Source organism: Anopheles gambiae, chromosome 2, assembly GCF_943734735.2.
Source record: "Anopheles gambiae chromosome 2, idAnoGambNW_F1_1, whole genome shotgun sequence".
Classification (NCBI taxonomy): Eukaryota; Metazoa; Arthropoda; class Insecta; order Diptera; family Culicidae; genus Anopheles; species Anopheles gambiae.
This window is the reverse complement of record NC_064601.1, coordinates 98,317,623-98,336,537: the sequence shown is the minus strand read 5'-3', so window position 1 is coordinate 98,336,537 and position 18,915 is coordinate 98,317,623. Positions and strand designations below refer to the sequence as shown.

At 41.7% G+C, this 18,915-nt stretch overlaps 1 protein-coding gene across 2 annotated transcripts; it reads right to left on the bottom strand.

The window, feature by feature from the left end:
- Positions 1-15,825: 15,825 nt before the first annotated feature.
- LOC1276935 (angiogenic factor with G patch and FHA domains 1) lies at positions 15,826-18,684 on the bottom strand. Of its 2 annotated transcripts, none has more exons than XM_061643554.1 (6): positions 18,402-18,684; positions 18,104-18,337; positions 17,905-18,036; positions 17,483-17,582; positions 16,354-16,860; positions 15,826-16,275 (listed from the first exon to the last, which is right to left on the bottom strand). In XM_061643554.1, the coding sequence occupies exons 1-6, from the start codon at positions 18,558-18,560 to the stop codon at positions 15,869-15,871; spliced, it is 1,539 nt and encodes a 512-aa protein (XP_061499538.1). In that variant the 5' UTR covers positions 18,561-18,684; the 3' UTR covers positions 15,826-15,868. The 2 variants fall into 2 exon arrangements, with proteins under 2 accessions (XP_061499538.1, XP_316345.5); XM_316345.5 differs by lacking the exon at positions 17,483-17,582 and adding an exon at positions 16,979-17,384 and having other exon boundaries at positions 18,402-18,683.
- Positions 18,685-18,915: the final 231 nt, after the last annotated feature.

Here is an 18,915-nt window from a genome sequence, read left to right as displayed (position 1 = left end):
TTTGTGTCCAACACAAATGGTAAACGACGTTTGCTTTTCCAGTCGACAACAACGCTAGCCGATGTGTCTGGTCAGTCAGTGTATGTTTGTATTCTTTTCAGCCCCTTCCCGTGTTACCTTCAGCTTCCGTTGTGCTTAATTTTGTGACCACCGCAGCGATGCAAGTTAAGCTGAGATGTCATCGTGATTCCGGTGCCATTTGTAAGTCTCCGCAGTGTGTGCGACTTTGCCCGAAACCGTCATGAGTCAACCTGCAAACCGATGAGTGTGGGGACCTGGTGCTTATTCGCTCGCAGTTTCATTGCTTGGGTGGTTTTATGACTGTTTTTTTCTTTCTTGTTTGTTATTTTGTTCCTTTTTTTGTTTGTTATTTTGTGTGACTTGACTTTTCTTTCGTTTGCATCGCCACCGGTGACCATGCCCTTTGCGTTCCATTTTTTTTAATGTAGCTCACTTTCGAATGGTGTGGTTTTTAAAAAGTTTCACTCATTTCTGTGAGTGTGTTTTTTTGTTGTTGTTGTTGCTTTCTTTACCATTCATACATTAACGTCAACGCCGTCGGCTGTTCTTTTCTCGGTTTCATAAATGATCTTTTGCTTCACTTTCCAGTCGTCTTAATTTTTGTCCGCTGCAGTAGCAGCACACATTACAAGCAATTGCATACACACACACAGTCGTCTCCGACGTCAGTTACGGACAGTTGGGCTCGTCTGTTATAATGTTTATTATTTTTCGGTGATATTTGATGGTCACCGTTTGGATCGCCACGGGCAATAACTTGCGGTGCAATTGTGCACACAGGGCTGGCAAGGGTGGTGCAGTGCACACACCTTTGCAGCGCTTGTTCTTTTTTTGTATATGCTTTTCTTAACCCTCCCTTTCATTTGCCAAATTCTACCTTTTCGGTGGTGCAGACATCATGCAAGTACTTGCAAACTTGCTTCGGGGGTTGAGTCCGTGTTGTGCGTGCGGTTTTTTTTTTGTTTTGCGTATAGTTTTTGGTTTGCCCGTGCTTTTGCTTGGTGCCTATTTTTATGAATATTGCATGACTGGCCTCATTCCAATGCACCAACCGATTTGGAGGGGGGACGCAAACGGTTAAGTGCAGTGCGGTGAACCGTGTCGCGATAGTGATCGCGAAGTGAAGGAAAAAAAGGCTTTCCCCAAAACTTTTTGGGAAGTATATTTGTGTCTGCCCCGTGAATGGGTTTTGCGTGAAATGATTGCAGCAGACGGAGGCAATTTGGCGTATTGAAAATAACCTTCAAAAGTGTATCCTTGAGACACTTTCGTTTTCGAAGCGTCCTTTGAGGGAAGGTTTATGTAATTTGCTTCGCTATTAGAGATGGAAACAGTTTGCATTTGATTCATGAAGGAGAAAAAGGCGTAACTGTGGAAGGAACAACATAAGTCTGAGTTTAGATGAAGTAAATTATTAGTTTTGATTACCAGATCTAATTTATTCAGATATCCTTACTAATATAACCTTGTTTATGATGAATATTGTTTGCTACAGTTTGAATCATCAGTTAGAGTGAAACTTTCATTTTTTGTGACACGTTTTCAGCTATTTTAACGACCTGTTTTTGCATTTTTGCCTGCATATATAATAATAAAAGGCAAATTCATTGTTGTATAGTGCTGGCGTCAACAGTTAAAACTTTACAACATGCCCGTCACGGGTTCAAGCCCCGAAAGGGGCCATCCCTGTGCATAGGACTGACTATCCTGCTATGGGGGGAATCAATAAGACCCCTGAAAACTAAGCCAAGGTGTACAAACAAGCTTTGACCGACCTCGGTTGGGTTGTGCCACAAAATAAAAGAAGAAGAAGAAGAAAAATGTGTTGATATGAAATATAATTTAAAATTCATGAATTCAAGTCTATTTTTATTACCTTGTTGGGATGATCTCGACTTGTAGCATTTGATATCATATATTTGTCAACTTCTGAGATGCAATCTGAGACCTGAGAGTATTGGCTCTTTATCGATATAGTTAAAAGTTCAAGAGCAAAACCAAAAAAAGTAAACAGGCAATCCCCGAGATACACGGTACCTCTTATACGCGGATTCGAAGATACGAGGTTTTCTAAATTTGACAGTTCTTTGAGCAAATTGTACTGATTTGACACAGCCATTGTAAAATGCGAAATAATTTTCCTATTAATCCAATGTTAAAAATCATTTGAAAAGGTTTGAAACTGTTAAATTCAGTCAAAATTATATCAAATAATTAATTTGGTGGCTAAAACCGCCCCCTGCTTGCAAAATTACACGAATATTAGTTATTTTTTGGCTGGAAATCACGAGATTCGACTTACGCGGAAATTCAAGATACGCGGTATTTTGCTGCCGTTTTCAATCCCAATTAACCGTGTATCTCAGGCACCGGCTGTACAACAGATCAAAGTTTTTCAGATCCGTCGGCCCAATGTAACAGAAGCATACAATGACAAAAGGCTATGATCGCTACAAAATCAACTTTTTACATGAACATGTCATAGCATTGTTCGGAAGATATCAAATGAGGAAGAGACAGTCTTTTTGATATTAAGTCCCCAGTCCTGTCCTTAATCTAAAGTAAATGTAAAATTCTTTTAAATACGGCAAATAATGTTTCTAAATAACCTTTCTGCTGCTTTCTATAAATTGCCTACAAAGCTCACAACTTCGCTTCCAACATTGCTAAACCGAGTGATCGACACGTGAAACATTTCCTTTTGCTCTCATTGGACTGCATTTGCTATTTGCGCCTCTCGGGGAGGGGTAAAAGGCCATCGCCACGGTGTGTTAACCACCTCGCGTTCACTAGCCAAAGGGGATCCTCCTAAGCGCTCCGGCGCTCTGGTACAACGCCACACTACTACGCTCATAAATCTAGTTCTTCCAGCGGGCTCAAGGGATTTAAACGGTTCCACCTAAAACCTAACCCATCGGCCGTAACGATCAACCCAACACCGGAGCCATCATTACCGTAATCGTAACCGCTGCAGTTTGTGCAGCATGAAGAAGTGTACGAAACTACCACCATCACCATCATCATCAGCAGGTGGTTTCGTAGAACCAGCATCGGGGCCACTTTCGCGAGCTTTTGCGCCGCGCTAACTGTCTCGGTCTTATCTGCAGCGAACCATCCGCCGGCCGGGGGTTCGGGTCAGCGCAAACTGGCCCCCACACAGATTATGTGCCTGCCGTAACACTTCAACGTTGCAGCTGACTAAGCGTCAGCAGCGGGAGGGATGTGTAACAGTATAAAACACCCAACACCTAGTTTACACCTAGTCACGGCCAGTGTGTGCTGGACAGTGGAAGAAGGTGCAGGCTTAGGTGCAACTGAAGATGAGTTTTTATGATGCCAGAAAGAGTGTACAAAAGAAACAACCACCACAGACCGACCGGTGTGCAGACTTAACCGGTGCTTGCGCTAATTTTAGTGCCGCGCAATGAATCTGCATTTGCATTTTCTTATCGGATAAGACCCAAACCAACCCGACTGTGTGTGTGTGTCTGTGCGCTCCGGTTCTGCTATCCGGTTTGCCCAGGGTTTTGTGTGCACGATGCCCTTGGCCATGAGACGCCACATTGCTTCGCCAAACTCGGCGCTGGTTCGTGCTGCTTGGACGAGAAAATGCCTTTCGCGGTATCAGCATGCGGCAACATGGCATGGAGGCAGCCGCAGCAGAATATATTCACGAAACTCCTAATTGATGGGTCATGTATCGTACGCCACGACTTGTGCCTGTTGCGATTTGTACCCGTTAAACAATGAGCACCACGACAACAAACAACCCACACCGACCCCGACCCGTCCCGGTAACTCGGCTGGTTTGCTTACTCCCTCTCCAAAGCACCGAAGGGCTTTACCGTTCTGGAGCTGTATCCGCCAAACAGATGGGGCGCGTATATTTAGTAGCATCACTGGTTCAATGAACCCACGCCGTCTAGAACTTCTCCAAGATGACATTCGTGGAGGCGATGTGTTTTTTGTTTTGTTTTTGTCGTCGGTCGGCTCTCGGCGTAAGCTGCTACCTTCTTGAAGTCAAGAAGGGCGAAAGCTCCCGGTGCAAGGTGGGGCACGTGCCGGTTTGGGCTACCTTTTTACTTGTTGCGCTTGATTTGTTCTGGCCCTCGGGCCCGCGCGACAGGACAACTTTGAAGAAATGTAATTTATTTTACTAGCACACACATGCACACACCGCATGAAAAGTTGCTTACTGAGCTATTTTTGGTACCATGCAGATCATATCATCATGTCACAAACGTTTTTTTTTGCGCCGTGGAGCGTTTAGATGGACAGATGGGGCAAAGATGTTATAAATATCGTTTCAAAACTGTCAGTGCGATGCAAGGCAAATTAGAAAAGTATTTTGTTAATAAGACAAGCGATAAAAAGAAAAACGAAATAAATAAGCGAAAAAATGTCACTAGTTAAAAAAGGATGAGATGAGAGTAAAAAGAAAAACAAAAACAATGGAAAAGAACGTAACTAGATAATAAAAGGGAATTAATTCTTTTCTCATTTTGTTTTTGCTTTTTTTTGGTACTCCTATGATTTTGATGGTTTAGAAACCGTATCGCAAGATTTTGTGCGATATTGTTTGTTTGTTTGTTTGTTTGTTTGTTTGTTTGTTTGTTTGTTTGTTTGTTTGTTTGTTTGTTTGTTTGTTTGTTTGTTTGTTTGTTTGTTTGTTTGTTTGTTTGTTTGTTTGTTTGTTTGTTTGTTTGTTTGTTTGTTTGTTTGTTTGTTTGTTTGTTTGTTTGTTTGTTTGTTTGTTTGTTTGTTTGTTTGTTTGTTTGTTTGTTTGTTTGTTTGTTTGTTTGTTTGTTTGTTTGTTTGTTTGTTTGTTTGTTTGTTTGTTTGTTTGTTTGTTTGTTTGTTTGTTTGTTTGTTTGTTTGTTTGTTTGTTTGTTTGTTTGTTTGTTTGTTTGTTTGTTTGTTTGTTTGTTTGTTTGTTTGTTTGTTTGTTTGTTTGTTTGTTTGTTTGTTTGTTTGTTTGTTTGTTTGTTTGTTTGTTTGTTTGTTTGTTTGTTTGTTTGTTTGTTTGTTTGTTTGTTTGTTTGTTTGTTTGTTTGTTTGTTTGTTTGTTTGTTTGTTTGTTTGTTTGTTTGTTTGTTTGTTTGTTTGTTTGTTTGTTTGTTTGTTTGTTTGTTTGTTTGTTTGTTTGTTTGTTTGTTTGTTTGTTTGTTTGTTTGTTTGTTTGTTTGTTTGTTTGTTTGTTTGTTTGTTTGTTTGTTTGTTTGTTTGTTTGTTTGTTTGTTTGTTTGTTTGTTTGTTTGTTTGTTTGTTTGTTTGTTTGTTTGTTTGTTTGTTTGTTTGTTTGTTTGTTTGTTTGTTTGTTTGTTTGTTTGTTTGTTTGTTTGTTTGTTTGTTTGTTTGTTTGTTTGTTTGTTTGTTTGTTTGTTTGTTTGTTTGTTTGTTTGTTTGTTTGTTTGTTTGTTTGTTTGTTTGTTTGTTTGTTTGTTTGTTTGTTTGTTTGTTTGTTTGTTTGTTTGTTTGTTTGTTTGTTTGTTTGTTTGTTTGTTTGTTTGTTTGTTTGTTTGTTTGTTTGTTTGTTTGTTTGTTTGTTTGTTTGTTTGTTTGTTTGTTTGTTTGTTTGTTTGTTTGTTTGTTTGTTTGTTTGTTTGTTTGTTTGTTTGTTTGTTTGTTTGTTTGTTTGTTTGTTTGTTTGTTTGTTTGTTTGTTTGTTTGTTTGTTTGTTTGTTTGTTTGTTTGTTTGTTTGTTTGTTTGTTTGTTTGTTTGTTTGTTTGTTTGTTTGTTTGTTTGTTTGTTTGTTTGTTTGTTTGTTTGTTTGTTTGTTTGTTTGTTTGTTTGTTTGTTTGTTTGTTTGTTTGTTTGTTTGTTTGTTTGTTTGTTTGTTTGTTTGTTTGTTTGTTTGTTTGTTTGTTTGTTTGTTTGTTTGTTTGTTTGTTTGTTTGTTTGTTTGTTTGTTTGTTTGTTTGTTTGTTTGTTTGTTTGTTTGTTTGTTTGTTTGTTTGTTTGTTTGTTTGTTTGTTTGTTTGTTTGTTTGTTTGTTTGTTTGTTTGTTTGTTTGTTTGTTTGTTTGTTTGTTTGTTTGTTTGTTTGTTTGTTTGTTTGTTTGTTTGTTTGTTTGTTTGTTTGTTTGTTTGTTTGTTTGTTTGTTTGTTTGTTTGTTTGTTTGTTTGTTTGTTTGTTTGTTTGTTTGTTTGTTTGTTTGTTTGATTGTTTTGTTGTTTCCTTACTTATCTCTCTTGTGACAATTTTTCATGTTATTTAATTGTTTCCGTTTTGCTATTATATTTTTCTATTTTATAATCAAATTTTTCTATTTTTCTTCTTTTTACATTTTTTCAGTTACAAAAGATAAAAAGATATTACATAGATTTTGCTTTTTTTTGTGTAATAGTTTCAATTTGTTTTCCAGTGCAGTTAATATTTAATTTATTTATCAGTACTTATTTCAATAAAGCAAAAATAAAAGTTAAACAAGCTCAAGTTTTGCACCTATGCATACAAATATTACGTTATCTTTGTCATCGTGCTTAGCTCTGGTCACACATTTGATGAAAAAACAAAAAAAAAAACATCTCTCCTATTCCACCGTCTGGCTGATTTATGTTGAACAAGTGCCGTAATTGCGCCCAGTATTGAGACGACCACTTGTAGCGTGTGCCGTCTTGTAAGAAGGGAGGTTGAAGAAAGTTTCCGCGGAAAACCGTGGAGGAAGCACGAAACCGAGGGCAGCAGTTTTGGTTTTTGCATAGCACAACGGTGACCCTCGCCATTCGACGAGTGGTTTACCTTTACAGCAGGTATTTTAACAGATATTATATATCCCTCCAATGTCCCTGCCGTTCCCCTGGCGCGCCCCTTTTAAGTGCCGTCAGCAATGAGGGGAAGGGGGGGGGGGGGGGGTTTTAATGTCAGCATCCTCTCCAAATTTACCACAGACAGTGTCTCGGTGTGTGTATGTGTGTGAGTACCTACGTACGATTTTGGCAAGATAAGTCCGGGAGGATACGGGTGAGAACGGCGAAGAATCATCACTGCACTTTCAGCAATATCACGATCTTGAGATGTGTTTTTTTCGTTCTTTCCTTAGGTTGAAATCATTCTCTCAGTCTTTTTCTCTTTATCTCTCTCTCTATTTTTCGCTCTCTCTCTCTCTCTCTCTCTCTCTCTTTCTCTCTATCCTTTCCCACACGATTTGGGTGCACGTGCTTCAACCATCTGGTTCACCCTTGTCATCTTCAATGATGGCCACACGGTATGTTCATGATTAATTTGACGTAAAGCACGACCGCAGACTAGTTAACATGTCGAAGGGAAAAGGGAAAACGGTTAGGGAAAAAATATACGATATTATAATTTGTTATCTATATAAATTTGGAATGGAATTTCAAAATAGAAGCGGGAAAGCTGATATTCTTTTCCAAACTAAAGGAACTAAAGGAACTTACAAGGTTTCATTTCAAACAAAACAAAAAATACAATAGATATGCACATTAACCTTTCAATGCTTTCTAACCCCACTTTTCCCTATTTTCTAAACGACCCAATCCTAATGGAAACTTACTAATGCCAAGAACTGTAAGTTAACCTGCAGTGGAACCCTAGGTGCACCTCCCACAACCACACATACAGTTGTTTGATCGTGCAATATTGCAGATGATGGATTATCCCGTTCCACTACGCGCTGCCTTTCACGATGATGATGATGATGACGACGACGACAACGCGCTCATGACGCTGATGACGAGTCGGTCGTGACCCCTTGGAATTGAGCACGCTCAGACGGACAAACTCGACGGCAGCAACGCTGCACCCGGTTCCCGGCCCCGCCTAAACCATGAGGTTGGCAGTACACGTCGTATAGCCTAAGGATTCAACAAGTCCCATCATTTAGGATGGCCGATTTGCTCGAGCAGGGATTTGCTCCCTCACTCAACGGCAGACAACACTTCATTACGTGTGGTAGCGCACAAAACAAAGCGACGCTGCTGTTTTGACTCCAGCCACCCCTGCTGCGCCAGATTGCACCCTGCCTTGCGAACGACATGCCTCCAGGCCATCCTTTTCCACAGGGAGCTGGGTGTAAACGGCAACCTGAAACATCTATCTCTTTCCTATTCAATTTCTTTCCCTCAGCAGCGCGATTTTCCCCACTGCAATGTGTGTAACATAGTTTAAAGTGGTGTAAAAAATGTACTAAACCGCACTTGCTAGAGCACGAACAAATAAATCTTCCCGCTTCCCGAAGCGTAAACTAATCGCAACCGCAACGGCCGTGGCCGGATGCGAAACGGCCGATAAATCTTCCCATTCTTACCGACCCTTTGATCCTAATAAATATTTACATACGATGGGAGGTTTGCGCGCGACCGCCAGATTGCAGGGTCGCGGGATCGTTACTTCCCGGCTTGTGCTATCGAGAACCGATCGCAAACGAGCCGTTGTAGTGGCTTGAGCTTGAGCGAAGGCATTTGAGAGGGTAGGAAAAGGGAAACGTTGAACGAGCAGATTGGGTACTATTACTATGATTACTATCACCCTTTGCTTATCGGTGACTTGCGCTATCTTGAGGTGAGTCTGATGAAGGTTTGAAGTGATAGGACGAGGTGAAATCCAATGTAACTGGTTCGTGGACGTCCAAGTGTTGATATAAATTAAAAAAGTTTTTTTTTGTTTTAATGAAAACTTTGTTTGAAGGGCTTCGAAGCGAATTAAATTAAAAAAAGAAAAGAAAAAAGAAGACAAATTTAAAAAATTAAGTAGATTTGGGCTAAAACATGAAACATTGGGTGGACAAAACAAAATCGCATGTTAAATTAAATTACATCATCTGTGAGTTTAAGTTATTTGTTTGTTCTTTTGGAGCAAAGTTTTAATACTTTTCTAGAAATTCCTTTTTTATGTATTATCTTGAGACATTTCACTTTTTTTCTTGTTTTTTTTTATACAATTGTCTTTTTTCCGATTTATTTTGCAGTAGTTTTTCTTGATTTTTGGACTTGATTTAATTTTCTCTTTGTTATGATTTTTACCGTGCTTCAGCTTATTTGATTTTCCCATGTAATTTCTATTTGTTATGTTTGTTTTTATTTTTTGTGTTACGTATTTATGGATTATTTTCCTATTTTCATTGCATCTTATCTGTTTCGGTTGTACTGCTTCATTTTTTTTTTGTTTTTGAATTGTGTACACTCAATTTACGTAAAATATTATTTTGTGTCGTCTCATTCCAAAACAAGCTGAAACAGTAACATGCCTATCATTTTGTCTTTTTTGCCTATTACACCCATTCCTCCCTTTAGATCTTTTCAAACGAACCCACAATCTTAAGAATCGAGCTACCAACAAACGGTGGCAGCGCGCTGGCGACTGATAAAGATTTATCTTCGGCAAGTGTGCCATTAGCTTTTATGCTTTCGATTAAAGGCGATCGAGTTGTGGCCCGACCCCATTGCCCGCCTAGATGCGCTTGTTACGCTGCTGCTGCACCAGAGAGCCATTCTACACACGATCCTCCATCCTTCCTCCTTTGAATAACGTCGCAATCGATAGCGAAGCAAGAAAAGGGTTTGAATAAATTCTCGAAATTTATTGATTCAACAAGCACCCGGACACAGCACCCGGTCGGCTACGGACGAGCAGACCGGGCAAGGAACCGAGGGCAAGTGAACGGTTTGCAGCAGTTGCATTCGAAATAGCAGGAGAATGCAGCGCAAAAAGCTGTACCACGGTAGTTCCGCGTCCCTCGGGCGCACGTCGAGATGAAAAAGGGCCGGGAATTGCTGAAAGGAAAACATTTTTAACCATAAATATTTATCGATAAGATTGTTCGGGGCCATTCCACCGGACGACGGTTCCCATTCATTTTGCCCTAGACAAAGCACGGCCCTGGCGGGGCACGGGGCCGGCAGCCCTGGGCTTTCCGGTAGCCGGGCCGGTGTTGTAGGGTGGTTTCATCCCGTACCCGTAGCCGAGTTCCTGGTTCCTCCCGGATGCCCGGAGCGAAGGTGTAGTGGGGTTGTAAAGTTTAATTTTATTATTTACTGTAAGCCCATTACAACATACCATCGGATGGCACTGGAATTGTTCCGTGCCAGTGGACGGTATGTTGGAAAAAATGTGGTCATGTTTGCAGTGCTGGCCAAGTCTGTAAGGTTAATGTGTTTGCCATAGTGGAACTTTTTGCATTTCGAACCGAATGCAACGACAAAGGGACCAAGCGGTGGTAGTAGTATGCGGTAGTTATGTTGTGATTGGAAACATTCTTGCATTTATTAGTACTGCCAATCACTGGTTCGATTTATTCCCGCTGTTCCCGCTGGACAACATTCTCAAAAAAAAAAATATTAAAAAAGCACAGTTTCACATATTTTTTCATAAGATGAATGAAAACAAAAATAAATTGAAGCACAAATAATTCGCTCACTTGAGTTCTTAAATTAAGGAGTATTATTGAAAATGCAAAAAAAGAAATAATTGCCAATATAAAGCTCAAACTTTTGGTATTGATTCTAACCTAAACCTAAGCAAATGTTCACTCAAATAAATAACCTCCATGGGCAGCAAAAACAAAAATTATCCATGTTGCGTTTTTCATAGTTTAGGCACAGTGAATATAAGGCTTAAAAAGCAAAAAAAAAAATCTGAATACAATTTGATGAAAAGTTTTCAATGATTAGTGAAACATGTGTTTTAATTTGGAAACAAAATATATTAACTCAACAAGTGGGAAACAAGCGCATTAAATGATTTATCAATCGGGAAAATACGAGGGAAAGCTACCAAAAATCATAAAAAAAACAGTAAAACGAATAAATACAATTACAACTGACAAAGAGAGCTATTGAAAAAACTGTCTAAAAATTCCCACCAATAAAATAATTTTTGTGTGATACATTTACTCTCGGGACCTCAATATAAATCCATTTTTCCAACTGCGCACAAACGTAAAAAATCGTCCATCCTTTTAAATGTGTGACCAGAAAAATGCTCTGCAGTAACTTTTTCTCGTGATCGTAGTACATTGATAAATGTATATTTTGCTATGGGTACGCAGATAAATCGTGTTGTAGTGTAATTCGTGACCTTGGGTGTACTGCTTGATGACAGACTAAACTTTTCTCTCTACACAGATAACGTCATTAGCAGAGCAAGCCGAATTCTCGGCCTAATAACTCGCTCAACAGTGGACTTCAATGATCCTCACTGCTTTAAAACTCTGTATGTTGCTCTGGTTCGATCTCTATTAGAATATGCCAGCATATTATGGAATCCTACCAGTATAAGAGGCATTACTGGGCTTGAACTGGGTGCAGAAAAAACTTCATCAGTGTCACTATTTGGCGGATGGCGCCCTTTTCTCCTTTTTCCCCATATGCAGTCCGTTGTCAACATTTGAGAATTGATTCTTTAGAAAAAAGACAAAAGAGGCATATTGCACAGGTCCTGCTTCGCTGCTGGTTAGCTCCTTAGCACTATCGATGGTCCTGACCTTCTCTTTACCATTCATTTTTACGTTCCTTCTAGATTACTCTGTCCTCGTCCACTACCTGCCATCCCAACTCGTCTAAGCTTATGCTGTCATAATGATCCCTTACTAACCTTACTAAAGACAATTTAATACTGATTCCGACCATGTCGACTTTTCGAGTTCTTTACCATCCTTCCGTTTCCGTCTCCAAGCCTCCTCTTCTCCCACTTTCACCACTAAATAGCGCTATTATTTACGAATTAGAGCTAGACAACGTTAGTTTCCAAGCATCATTCGTAACATTTGTAAACCCTTCATAATGTACAAATTAATTACAATAAATAAATTAATTAATTAATTAAAATATGTTACAAACATCCATTTATTACTGTAATTTTAAGTCCCAAAATGTGTTTTCATGCATTCTATTTTGCGGTTTACCCTAATTATCATACTCCACACTAAAACTCAAAGCGAAGAGGTGAAACATATGATTTCACAAACCGAAAAAAAGTCCCAGCTCCAACTTCCATTTGTCACGGGACGATAATACCAATAATAACAGTATGCGCATCTTTGCTGCGTGTGCACTCGGTCACGCCAAACAGCTTATCATGCTCGTTATTGCCGGTTAATTTTAAAAACATGTTCCTCCCGAAACCGCATCCCATCAGTCAGTCATCCAGACGGGGACACGCACTCGCCCTTTGCGTTTGGGGCCAAAAGAGACGGCGACGAGCCACGGCTTGTGTGCCACGTGGCTAAATTAATTGTCGTTCCCGAGCGTCGTCTTCCAGCACTCCCAAAACTCCAATGGCCAACGGGTACAGGATACATTAAAGGGGAAGGAAGGCAAGACAAGAAGCAGCTCGTGCAGAACGACTGTGGGACATTTTTGCTGGCGAACGAATTGAATTGATAGGATCAACAGCATATGTGTGTGTGTCTGTTAGAAAATAAGAGGAAAGATGACACAAAACAAAAAACAGACCAGCAACAAACGGTCCCAGGATCACTTCAGCCTGCTTCAGAGAGGATAGCCTCCCAAAAAACACGAAAATGAAGCAAGTACAGCAACAAAAGCCGGCACACACACAGCGCCGTGTTGCGATGCGACGATGACTTGCCATCCATTAAATATCATTATTCAATTTATGCTCTCGGTTACAATCTTACGTCATTTATTTCCCGCCGTCAAGTTCAAGTTCACGCACAGGCAGCGTCTGCTGCTCGCCCATGGTCCGACCCCGACCTGGCCTCCCCCCCCCATTCGACGTGCAGCAGCAGACAGACCGTCCGACAGGTTCTGCCGGCAACGGCCAAAGTCTTAAAGTCGACGGGCAAAAAGCATCGGGCCGGAAAGGGGGCCGGGGGTGGAGAAAGAAGGACCGGCAAGCATCTGCAAAAAGCCGCAAAAAGGCGAGAGTGTTGGGAGGCGAGGGAAGTGTATGCAGCGAACAACAACAACAACAACAAAAACAGCAGCAGGGGGAAACAAATGGAGGGTGAAACCAAAAGTAAAAAAAAAAAAAATGACGGCTGCTCTGTTTGCGGTTGAACATTTGGGATCGCACAGGGATGGGTGATGGGCGGTGGAGCTGGAGTTTGTGGTGGTGCATTTTGTCGTCGAAGGAAAGGACGAAAGAACAACGCGCCATGCTTGTGGGCTAGGGCATCCCTTTGGGCAGGATAATGCAGATCACGCTGGCCGCGACACGCGGTGGTGTTAAGTGTAAGTGAAAGGATGCGAAGCACCCTGCGCGGGCCCGGTAGGAAAGGACGCCAACAGGAAAGAAACACCACAGCAAGCAAGCCACGGTCAAACGAAAATGAAATGGGAGTCAAATATCGGTGGTGGTATGAGTTTGCTGAATTCTGCTTTTTTTTTTAATTTTTTTTAGCTATGCAGTTTACAGCCCGTGTGGGTTTGTGTGTATGGCTGGACACTTTGTAACGACACTCGCTACTTCTCTCCTTCAGGGCCGTTGCTCAAATGCAATTGAAGGTGGCAAGCCAAACATTTGGTTCAAACGTTGTTTTATGAATTATTTTAGAACGAAATAAAATAAATGCAAAAATACGATCGTCTAATATGTTTGAGTTGTTTTATGACTAACATGTTTATAAAACATCATAAACAAACTGATAAGAACAAGGAAATAATGGGAATGGAGAGCTTAATATAACAACCTCGAACTAAAGGCAACAACATTGAGAGAGAAATGCAGATTTAAAAATAAAACCAGAGACAATAAAGAATTTGGTTAAAAATTAAAATAAAAACATTTATGAAAAATATTAAAAATTGAAAATACTAACTAATAACTTACATTTCCTGCCCATATACTCGAGGGATAAATAGGATTGAAAGATGAAATTAAAAAAAGTGGAGCAAATATATTTAAAACTAAGGAAAAACCTAAAAAAATCATACCGGATGTTAAACTTGAAAAGAGCTAATCAATAAGCGAAAGGATAGTTTAACAAAACAAACGATATGTAAAGGTAAAAGAGCATTGAATAAAAAGACAATAAACATAGAAAAATAGAGAGACAGAGAGACAAATGAAAAATAAAAAATAAAAACAATTAAATTAAAATTATAAAAAAAAAACTAAAATAATATCTATAAAATTGCAATAAATCATTTGTATGCTGCAGAGGATGAAAATAATGAAAAGATAAAAGATGCTGAAATTATTTCATGAAATTTAGATCTAACTGATTGTTTTGTATAAAATAATGCAAAATAGCACTGTTTCTAATCATTATTGAGTGTTTTAAAAAAAGTCAATGAAAAATAGATTTTTAACTTACTAGCATTTAAAATAACAATAATCCAAATAGGGTTTTAAATTTTAAAAGTTTTTTCGTAACATTAATGATAATTAGATTAATAAAAAATAACCATTATCACAAAATAATCCATACCTTTATGTTGATTTTCAGTTTTTAAAATAATTCATTGATTTGTGACATAACTCTGTTGCAGGAAACCGACTCCAACCTATCCATAACGGTGTAAATTTCATTTAATTTAAATTTCAAGTGATTCAAATCAGCTGCCCGAAAAAGCTTCATATTTTAGCGCACAATGTGATTAGTTTTTACCACAACTTGCGTCTTGTTAAGACAAAACAACAGCAGCAAAAACGCTCAATTCTCCAAAACCAACTCGTCGCCCCAGCTTGGTGGCATCTTTGCCCCGCCCTGGCAGTGGCTTTGCCGCCGCTCTCTACAGGGCGAACAGGACGAAACTTTAACAGACAAAACATTCCTTCCATCAACCGCACCCACACCTTGCACGAGACATGACGAATCCGGCCGGCAAACCGCGCACCGAGGGTGAAGCACGCCTCGCTCAAGACACACGACCGTTAAAGCAAAACTCCCGAGAGTGAGAGAGAGAGAGAGAGTTGTAGCGAAACAGACATCCACAAAACCCAAAACCAAAAATTACACCACCACCCCGAAGGGCAACCGAAAGTGGCCAAAAGACGGACGGAACGGAAACAAAAAGTAAGCAACCGTCGCTCAACCACCACCCCACAACTTTGTAAACGGTCATACGCCGGGGAGAAATGCCAAAAACTTAGCTCGCGAAACGAAACGGGGGAAGAAAAAATGTAAAACGTCCATGACGGGATTTTAAGTTTTTGAAGACACAGCGACGTCGTCGTCGCGGTTACCGTGGTCGTCGTCGCCGTCGTCGGGTCGTCCTTTTGCGGGTCTGGAGTTCAAGTTCAATTTCCATCATATTTCTGGCATGTTGTGTAGTTATTTAATAAACTTTTCCTCTGTCCGTTTCTCCAGCCTTTCTATCCGGCAACGTCTCTCCCACGGACCGCTGTTTTCCCACGTTTTTTGTGTGTTGTATGTGTGCTTCGCGAGAGACGGATCGTCTGGGTTGGCTCGAGAGGCTCGAGGAAGGCAACGTCAGCCGAGCAGGGCGGTATCGTTACGCGGTAATTCTATTATCCTTTAGCGCTGGGCGAATGTGTTTTATTCGCCCGCCCAGCTCATTCACCGGTTAGGTGAAACGGGTCTCGTTGATGGTGGGGCAAAATCTCGGCCGAAAATCATCGTCATCACGGTGTTGGCACACGAGGCGACGTTACGGCATCGCGTACGGCTCTTGCCGAAAGCACGATGGATGCGGTGCGAAGGATAATTATAATCGATTGCTACCCGCCGTGCTAGTAATAGGCAAACTTTAAGCTTAATGTCGATTAGGATGGATGGAAAGGAGCTCATTAGGGTGAATGTAAAGTTATTTTTAGCCCAAATATCGGTCATTTTCGGTTAAATAAATTTGAATCAAATGATGTATTGCTAATTTCTCAAAGAAAAACTCACCGTGCCATACAATTCTTCACACGCGTTTTACATCCATTAACACCGATTTATTCTCACATCAACCGTGCTCACTCGGTATCCTCGCTGCTTGCCGCTTCGAACACGGTGGACCGTTCGAAGCGTTCCTGAGTTTTGCGCCAAATGCTGTGCCTCCGGGGATCGATCGGTTTCGCGTTGTGCGGACCACCACCGATCGCCATCTGACCGTGGCTGCCCAGCCCGGACGTGCCCACGTTCGTGGTCAGTGCGATCGGTTCGGTCAGACCGGTATCGTTCTTGCCGAGCGGTTTGCCCTCATTCCAGCCGAGCTTGGACAGCATCTGGAAGCCCTTGTTGCTGCTGCTGATCGATTGATCGAGCGACGCGACCTGCGTTTTTTCGTGCTCGTTCGAGCTTCCCTTCACCTTGCGCCGGACGGCGGCCCGGTCCTTGTAATCGACACTGTTGCCACCCGGTTCACCGGAACCGACGTACTCTGGAAGTTGGTGACAAAATGGCAATGAAATTAATGACAATTTGCTCATATAAAAGACAACCACTGCACAAAACTCACTCTCATTCTCCAGCCCAAAGCGCTTCTGTATCAGCTTTAAGCCTTCCTTGTGCGAGACGGGTTTGGTGATCTTCGAAACCGTTTCCGGCACAACGACCGGCTCCACGCTTACCAGCAGTCCCGGCTCGCACTTGCCGCACGTCGAGTTGCCCTCGTGCACGTGGCACAGCAGCTTTGTTTGATTGAGCTGCAGAATGCTACCGTGCGAGAGGTTTTGCGGTTCGCTCTGCGCCTGCTGCTCGTCCCGCTTTACCCGCACACCGTTGTACAGGGTGCCGTTGCGCGAACCAAGATCCACAAACTGGTACGTGGCCTTGCGGTCGTTGTACATAAACTGTAGATGCTTTTTGGAAACGTTTATGTCCGGTATGATCACGTCATGGTTGCCCTCCCGGCCCAACGTTCCACCCTTGCAGGTGACGATGAAGAGCGAACCGATTTTAAGCTCTTTCACGTTCGTCTCCTGCACTATCATGCGCAGGGACGGCGGGTACCGTTTCGCTACATCTGGGGAGGGAAGCAAAGCGTGAATGATATAAGTGTGAGTTCCGTTTCATTCGAAAAAGGAAATAGATTGTAAAAAAACGTAGCATTCGGCCCCTGTTACTGCTTTTCTTGTATGTACCTTTGTAGCCCGTTTGAAACTGTTCGGTCTGCGAGTCGGCACTATCCTCCGGGCTCGATTTTACCTCTATCACCGAACCGACCGACTTGGAATCACCGCTTTCGCTACTCTCCAGCTCGCCCTCCTCCTTGACCACCGCCTCCCCATCCGAGGAGGACGCGCGATGGCGCCGTTTCGATTTCCGTTTCTTTTTCGAGCGCTTCGAGCGCACCGCTTCGCTACTGTCGCTCGAGTCCGACTCCGAGCTGGAGGGCGATCGACGGCGCCGGTGCTTCCGATGGGACCGTGATTTCTTCTGCTTTCGATTACGCTTTCGGCTCCGTCGCCTACCACTACTACGCTCGCTGTCATCACTATCGCCCGGTCGAGCTTTCTTTTCACGCGCCGCATCGGAGCGTTTCGATTTCTGTGCGGTTCAGTGGTTGTGGAATGGAATATAGAAAAAGAGAGAGAGAGAAAGAAAACGGGGGGCCGCTGTTAACAACGCCGCACTCGATCACCTACCTAGCGCGTTTTGACGCATGTGGTCGATCTCCAGCGAGGAAAATCGGGCTACAAAACTGTCGTCTAATGAGAGAGAAGGTGAAGTAGTAGTGGTAGGAACCTACAAGAAAGCCAGGTTCAGAATGTGGAGTTAGGTTAGGGGTGGATTACGGGGTTACCCCAATCAGGGGTTGCTATAGTTGTCGGACGCTTCCTTGACTCTTTCCTATTGGAGCTGAACTTCATATTTTGGAAATTGGACTCTAAGGAATGCGTTTTAGATAGGCTCCTTGGGAATTCCAATTGAATTTGTCCAACAAGTGTGCTACAGATTCCAATTCCCAATAGATTAAGTTCATTTCACGTATGAAAGAGACAATAACAGGTTCCACAGCTATGAGAACTCCTGGAAAACCCTGTCAGCGCACTGAGAGGTGTTGTACCTTTTGTTTGGCATTCGGTTCGGCTTCTACCATTGTTTCGGGAATGACTTGCGAGTAGAAATCGTACTCCTTCGTTTCTTCGTTATACTTCAGGTAGCAGCCGCGGTGACCATCGTAATGTAAGCCGTAAATCTGTAACGAGAGTGGCTTTTGTGTTAGAAACTGAACTTTCCATCAAACGGGTAGTACCGTCGCGTACCGAATTGTAGTAATAACCCGTCGCCGGATCGTAATACATGCCGGACGTGGGCTCGTAGATGTATCTATTCTGAATGTCCACATCCTGAGCCGTCTTCTTGATGTCGTCCACAAATGCTTTTATATCGAGCGGTTCCTCGGAAACATCCTCTTCCTGGGCAGGACATTCGCCTTCCTCTGCCGGTTGCTCCTTCTCCTTTGTACCATTTTGTCGTAGGAACTTGCGTTGCAATCGCTGTGACCGAAACAATTAATAGTTTTGGTGAAATTGCATGTAAAACCTGAATAGAATAAATTACCAGTGCGTGAATCTTCTTTTTGAGCCTCTGTATGCGGGTACTTTGCCGGCGGATGTGGCGATGTAAGCCCTGCACGTACAGGGACAGCTGGTGGGCCGTCACATCGTACAGGTTAGTGATGCGAAACAGCTTAAGCTTGTGGTTCGGTTTTTTCGCCATCGGTAAGAGGTTTCATTTGCTTTTAGCTGAAATTTTGCGGTTTTTTTTTCTGGGAGTTACACATCCACAACAAAAGGGCAAGTGTTTATTTGGCGGCTTCGCACTGACAGCTGAAATGGTGTGGGGGGAGCCATTGACAGACGATGAAACAAAATCGATCATAATGGGCGCCAGCCGACCCGGCAAGCAGTGAGAAATCGATGAAAGCCAAAGCTGATGTAATTTTCGACTTGGAGAGCTCACAGCCACTGTTGAGAATTTTTCCACTAAAATGGGCAAAACTTTAGTTTTATGTGGCAATTAGTTTATTTTCTGAGAAAATACTATATTTGATTTGAAAATTAGATTTTTTAAC